This window comes from Lepus europaeus, chromosome 5 (assembly GCF_033115175.1).
Source record: "Lepus europaeus isolate LE1 chromosome 5, mLepTim1.pri, whole genome shotgun sequence".
Lineage (NCBI taxonomy): Eukaryota > Metazoa > Chordata > Mammalia > Lagomorpha > Leporidae > Lepus > Lepus europaeus.
In genome coordinates this window covers 154,655,131-154,662,085 of record NC_084831.1, presented here as the reverse complement: position 1 = coordinate 154,662,085, position 6,955 = coordinate 154,655,131, and the positions used below count along the sequence as shown (strand labels likewise).

Genomic DNA, 6,955 nt, shown 5'->3' with positions numbered 1-6,955 from the left:
AGTTTCCAGGGCTGCCCAGTGTGGTGCGAACCCAGATGTTTCAGATGATGGTAAACAAACAAATGAGGCAGCTGAGGATTGCACCCCATGTTTTACTAGCCCCCCATCCATCGGATGCCTTGCCTACCCAGCTGTCAGGCCAGATGTGTCACCAAAAGAAAGCTGGCTTCGGCCTGTGCAGCTGCCGAGGCATCGAGTGGGTATGGAAACGTGGACGTTTGATTGGAATTAAATGGGCTGCGTGGATTGCTGAGTCCATGTTTTGTGTTCTATAAGGCTTAGTAGACACCAGCAGGCAGAAATGAAGCCAGTCCTGTTACTCCCACCTGCAGGCCTTGCACCCCCTATCTCAGTAACCAGGCAGGACTCCCATCGTCCCTCCACCTGCTTGTCTTCAGATTGCTCCTTCAAGCGTGGTTTTTGACAAAGCCTTCACCAATGAAACAGGAGCAGGCTTTGTTCCAGAATTTCAAACCCCGGCCTAAAAGACCATTGTCATGCTACATTGGATCACTTGCTATATACACTGCCCTAGGAGACTGAGAGAGAACAGTCAGCTGCCGTGTTCAAGCTGAATTTTCCTTTCTTATAAACAGAGCTAAAACTAATAATAACAGCTATCAGGAATTCAGCAATTCTTTGTACAGGACTGTCTACAGAAATCATCTTCAATCCCAACCACACATACACCATGTTACAGGTGAGCAAAACTAAGGTCACAGCACTGAAAAGTGGCAGAATCAGACTTTGGGCCAAGATCTGTCAGACCCCCAAGCTTGTTACATGTTGTATCCATTCCACCATGCTGCTTCTCAAATGTGATGACATATGGATTAGCTAGAATCCCCAAAGCAATTAAGTCAAGGTGTCAACAAGGTAAAGCAACCCTGTGTATTCATGGTCGATCTGGTTATCTTAAGAAATTCTTGGAGTATATTCTGAGATCAATTATGAATTATGGGTTTGTAGACTCAACCTAATAGTTTCTGTCTCTGTGTCATCTCTGTCTCTCTCTCTCTCTCTCTTCTTTCACACACACACACACACACACACACTATGACTGCAAAGATTTCAGGACAGAACATCACACACTGTTCAGAGTGATGACCTTGAAGGCAAGATAAGATTCTCAATCACTGAAAAAGATGCAATTATCTTTATGGCACTATAACTTACTTGGGCTGCATTTCTGACTAAAATGTTTTAGAAAGATTTCCAGGAAAAAAAAAGGCAAACCAAAAATAGTTTTCTTCTTAACCCTTGGGAACCTTATGACCCATTCCCCAAGGAGTTAATGTAAAATGGTGTATGTGTGGTTGGATTAAAGATGATATATGTAGACAGTCCTGTACAAAGAATTGCTTAATTCCTCAAACATCTCTCCGTTGCTTGTACATTCAGCCTAGGGGAAGCCAAACCCTTACCCCAATGTCTTTGATGTAGACTTTATCAGGCCTCAGTATCTCTCTTTCTATTCCCAGTTACTCTATAAAGAGTAACTCATAAATTAAAGGAGTGACACAAAGGTAAAACCAGAACCAAGACCCTGAACCACAAAGACTTAAGTTTTCCCTAGGGTTAATTTCTCAATGCCAGCCTCCATTCCAAGAATGTAACAAGAACTCACAGGTCCTGATCAAATACAGTCATAATACCCAGTGTACCTTTAGGACCGGACACACAGGCACACACCTTTGCCATTCCAAAAGAAACACATTGACTTCACCGATGACCAATCAAAGGAAGGTCACACCCACTGTGAACCAATGGGAAGTCCAACTATGGGCTGGTCATGCCCTGCTCAAGCCCCACTTTTGTAAGATTCGCTGCTTTAATCCCTCAGGGAATCCAGGAATTGAGCCATAGCTACCATAGCCGCCTGACTCCTTGCTCTGTTGCACTGCAAACAAACTTCTACCTTCCCCCATCACCGCAGTGTAACTGGCTTCCTATGCTTTGCACAAGTAGACCCACTTTTGGGGGTTTTATAGCAATACCTCTAATCGGTTTTGGGGGTATTCTATAATACAGGCTCCCTCAAAATTTACATTTAAATATAAAATGACACTATAATTTCTAAACCATGCTTTCCTTCTTCCTGCTGTGTCTGTAATCAGAGCCCAGTGGTCAGGAGGAAATCCTGCCTCCAGGAGGAGCCTGGATGTTCTCTGGTACTGGCTGTGGACAGAGCCTCCAGTTGCTCATTGAAAGAGAGCTGTTTGCTTAGGAGAGAGGCCCAAGGTCATATATTAACCTCTCTTTGCACAGGTTAGTAGTCCTGGGGACTTTATGAACTACAAGCACAAGAAGAAAACTCCATTTATTATGGCAGCAACCCTCTCCCTTCATGAAATTCTAACAAATGAGCTCATATTTCAGTGACCCCTAAAATACACAAGGTTAATCATCTTTCATGAAGTGCTCATGGCTTCTTGACTTATTACTGGTCTAAGGCATAATTTGCTAATGAGATTAGAATGATTTTCCCCATTCAACTTTTCTTTGCCATCATTCCCCACTTTTTCTGCCAGTGATTGCCGGTTGATTCATTACCGAGGAGGCTAGTGAAATCTTGCTAAGCCTGACACATGCGCACTGCTGTTCCCCACGGCCGAGTGGCTGCTCTGTTGGCAGCTGACTATGAGTGATGGATGCCTGAGCATCTTCAGGTCCCCTGGGAGTAGAGGGACACGCACCTGCCGCTGAGCCTACCTCACAATACCTGGGAGACTCACACGATGTGCAGCCTAATTTCTACTCACAGTAGGTTTTCCTTTACTAGATAACAATCGTATTGCTTTCACAAATAATGATTTCCACAACTTTCTGACGGGCTCTGACAGGCAGGCCCAAGCCACACTGGGCCTCTCCCAAGGGAAAAAGTTGGACGAAGTTCAATTTTTATTTCAGGCTCTGATAGCTTCGTGCTCCCATTTCTCCAGAAGCCTCTGAGGCATTATCTCGCTTACGGTCCTACAGCGAGCGCAGGAGATGGTCAGCTCTAATGGTCTCCACACATCTGTGCTCTGACAGAGGTGAAATGACACATGTCATGGGAAACACTGCGGACCGCATGTGGAGGGAAGCGTGGCAGGGTCGCAGGGTAATTCAAAGCTCATTAGAGCGTGATGCTTGGGCGATGGAGGGTGTGTGCCCAACACGCGAGAAGGCTTGCAAGCTGACCGCTCTCTCTTCCGTCACCACAGCCCGCTGTCCGAAGGATGCTCAGAAACTCACAAAGCAAAGACAAGTTTTTGACCACTTTTACAACGAATGTGAAGATGATGAAGGAACATGACAACGCGGGCTTTCTTTTTCCTTTAAAGCAAGGCCTTGAAAATCATTTCCAAAGTTTCAAACCAAATTGATATTGAACTTCAGTGGGTCCCTCTGAAAGGGAGGAAGATGCCCTAGTTCTAAGCTGGGAGGAGGGGGGAGGCTGGAGTCCTGCCCATGTCTGCTCCAGTCCCCACTGCCATCTCCAGGAATGGTCCCTTCAAAGACGTCTTGTGACGTGATCCCAGAAACCTCTGAACACATTACCTCCCCTGGCAAAAGGGACTTTGCAGATGTGATTAAGTTAAGGATCTCGAAAGGCAGAGATTATCCTGGATTATTTACGCAGGGCCCAATGTGATCACGGGCTTTCTTATAAGTGGGAGAAGGAGGCAGAGCTGGATAGAACAGGTGATGTGTCCAGAAGAATGGTCAGAAAACATGCAAGGGTGTTGGCTTTGAAGATGGGGAGGGCGGCACTGAGCCACGCGAGGTGAGTCGGCTGTAGAAGCCTGAACAGACAGGGAAAGGACCCTCCCCAGGAGCCCCCGGAAAGGCACACAATTTGACACACGTTGCTTTTAGCCCAGTGAGACTCACGTTGCATTGCAAGAAACCGGGCAAGTTCAAAAAGTTCATGGGAAAATGGAATTAAAAATCAGTTTAATGAGTGGAACGATTTTTGAAAACACACATACTTTTTTCATGAAATGTATCTTCCATGAATTTGTTGAACATCACCCACGAAAAATGTATGTAGTGTGAAGCCCCTGAATCTGCACTGACTTTTTAACAGCAGCAGTAGAGTAGTACAGTAGAGGGACAGAGAGCTGCCACTGCCCCCACTCCCACAGTGAGGACAAGCAGCAGGGTTTGCTGGGTGGCTGACATTGTTGGGACTTCAATAGTCCCCGGCTGTTGAGTGTTCTGGTTGGGAACAGCACGACTGTGGTCTGTACAGGTCTGTGCCTTTCACGCGTATTTGTTTCCTGTCCTCAGAGACTACATAAACAACAAGGCAATTAACCGGCTAGCAATTAACCCTGTGGGAGTCCATGCACAACTGAGAAACGTGCCCTGCCTGCCTAGAAAGAAGGAGGGTTGAGCAGCTGATGTGGACAGAACATGAATCCCACCCATCAGTCAGGAGAATGTGTAGGGGCACGCTCTGTCTCTCTCCACATCCTTGTCCCTTTCCCAGGTTCCTCAAGGTCCAAAGCGCTATGAGCTCCGCATCTCTTTCATGAAAGTATGGGAAGCCTTCGAGTTCAGCAGCCAGAGGACTGAATATAAGGGTTTACGTGCAGAGGCGGAAGGCGGGCCAGTTCTCCAACTGTAGTTAGTGCAGCTGATGCCTTTGTCCACCTCCAAGTGACAAAGAACTGCTCTAACTCCCCAGGTATTTGGGGTGGTGGCACTGATGCCCAGTGGAGTCAGGCCAGGCTCAAAGTCAAGTCTCTGCTCTTCTCCATAGAGTCACAAGGCTCACGATGTGATGCACCAGCTGTCAACCCATCAGTCCTCCTGCCCCAGGGATCGTACGCCTCCTAGCCAATGAAAAACAGCCAATTCAATGGGCCTGCCAATCAGCCTGCCCCCTCTTCCTCCAGGAGTCACGTGGACCATGGACTTCAAAGCATTATGCTAATACCAAATACTGGGATAATTGGGTGACTTTCCGGCAGTGGCTCCAATTCTAAAAGGCAGCAGCCTTATTGCAAATGCATATTCATTGGAACTATTTCTGCTAGTTCTGTCTCACAGATCACAGTGCTTAAAGTACCAGCTAGATGCCAAGCTAGAGGGGCTAGGATCACCCAATGGTGGTGTCTGACAGGCAAACCCTGAGCGGCTCAGGAGAGGACAGAGAGGGGAACAAGAGATGGACTAGCTATCCTGTGCAAGTGTGTGAATGCGTGTTCACGCTTAACTCACAAGAGGGTCACTGTGTGTGCACACACAGTGAGCGTTTCAGTGTTCGAACGACCCCAGAGAGTAATGAGGAACGAAAGGCTGAAGTCTAGACGAAGACATGCAGGCTGAGTAGTTTACAAAATAAATAATTAAATAAAAATCTCAGCTTGCCGCTCCCGAGGGACCCAGCAGAGGAGCTCATTGCTTAAGACCAGTGTGAGAGTGGATCAGGCAAAGGGAGGAGGACTGTGGGACACCAACTTAGCTCGTGGCGGTCTTTGGAAGACTGACCTTAAGAGGATTTTTCTGACGATCCCCTCAGTTCTTCTCTCCCCTCCTTATGATGCACCTGCCAGTTCTCCTTCTATCTGCCCCCGTAGATTTATCCTTTTCTCTGTTCTCATCTTCATTTTCTCTCCCTTCTCGGACAAATCAGACTCTTGTCAACCGTAGCCTAACTGCTCAAAGTCTGCAGAGCCCTTAGGGCTGGGAGAATTCCACACAGGACCCCAGGTGCAAATCCATTTTTGATGGTGAACAGTTCTCTGGACAGAAGAGCAGAGCAGATCTGGGGCCAGGGGGAGGGTGAACAATGCCATCAGCTCAGCACCTAGGCAGCTTGCCTTTACTCTGGGTTCCCTCACCGAGCCCCAAATGTCAAAGTGGGAAGTAAGGTGGTCACCATAACCCCCACACAGCTGGAAGTCCCTGGGTCTATGCCCCAGTGCTGCACAGCTGTGGGTCTCAAGGAATGATGTTCTACTTCCTCTGTGCTCACTTAGCTTGGTTTACCTAACTGCCTTCTCTGTCCCACTGCCTCTCCTCTTGGAGATCTAGAGTTGTCTGTAGTGTGGAGGGGCATGGAGATGGCCAACAGAAAGCATCCAGCATCTGATGGCTCCCTCAGCCCCTACCTTCATTACCTGGCGGTTCTTTGCAATCTTCACATCCATTCCATCTTCATGTCTTGTCCATACTGCCCCAAATAGTCTCACTAGTTAATAGCATCATGCAGGGTAAAAGCAACCAAAGTCCACAGAGCCAACATTAAAATAGAAACCCACCTTTAAAGAAGCAGGAATCATTGCTGTGGTCTCGAAGGGGACACAATTCTACTTAGATTTTTCTCTGCCATTCTGGGAATAGCTTACTGCTCTCCTTACCATAGCTTTAAATGGGTTTCTCCCCAAAATTTCCTATTATGTTTCATAGTACTAGGAATTAATTCATTCTTAAGGCATCCTCACTAATCATCTTGCAAAACTGGAAAGATATTTCTACTACATGATTCATGAAACTTCCCTTGGCGAGCTATAGTACACATAATAGGTGGTCCATAGCACTTCTTGATTAGGGACTGGTGATGAACTCCTCAGCCCTAGCAAGAGAAAAAGGCCTAATTGACACGAATTGGTGCTTTCAGCAGAGGATCACAGCACTTCCTCGTGTGTCCCTCCCCTCTCCATCACGCCCAATGGGAACGGCTAGCCCGGCAAGGCAGACTCACCACACAGCCGGTGGAGTCCAACTTCCGATCTGAAATGCAGCGGAAATTCTTACTGCAGCCCCCGTTATCTTTGCTGCAGTCACGCACCGGCCCAAAGGAATCTAAGAGAACCTCCAGGCTGTCGAAGGACGAGGACGTCATCAGCTCTTCTCTGTGGGGAGAAACCGCGGGAGGTAGGAAGGAAACGGGGATTTCAGAGCAACAGGTGACATCCCATCCCTTGCCCGTATCGGGTCAGCTGGAGCATGACTCGCTCTC

General features: G+C 47.5%; 1 protein-coding gene across 2 annotated transcripts in view; it reads right to left on the bottom strand.

Moving 5' to 3' along the window:
• Positions 1-6,955, bottom strand: part of ASTN1 (astrotactin 1) — a 339,338-nt gene that overhangs the window by 97,560 nt on the left and 234,823 nt on the right. For both annotated transcript variants that reach the window (XM_062192978.1, XM_062192977.1), the window contains exon 11: positions 6,698-6,848. In XM_062192978.1, the coding sequence (XP_062048962.1) occupies positions 6,698-6,848 (151 nt within the window). The remainder of the gene's footprint in view (positions 1-6,697; positions 6,849-6,955) is intronic.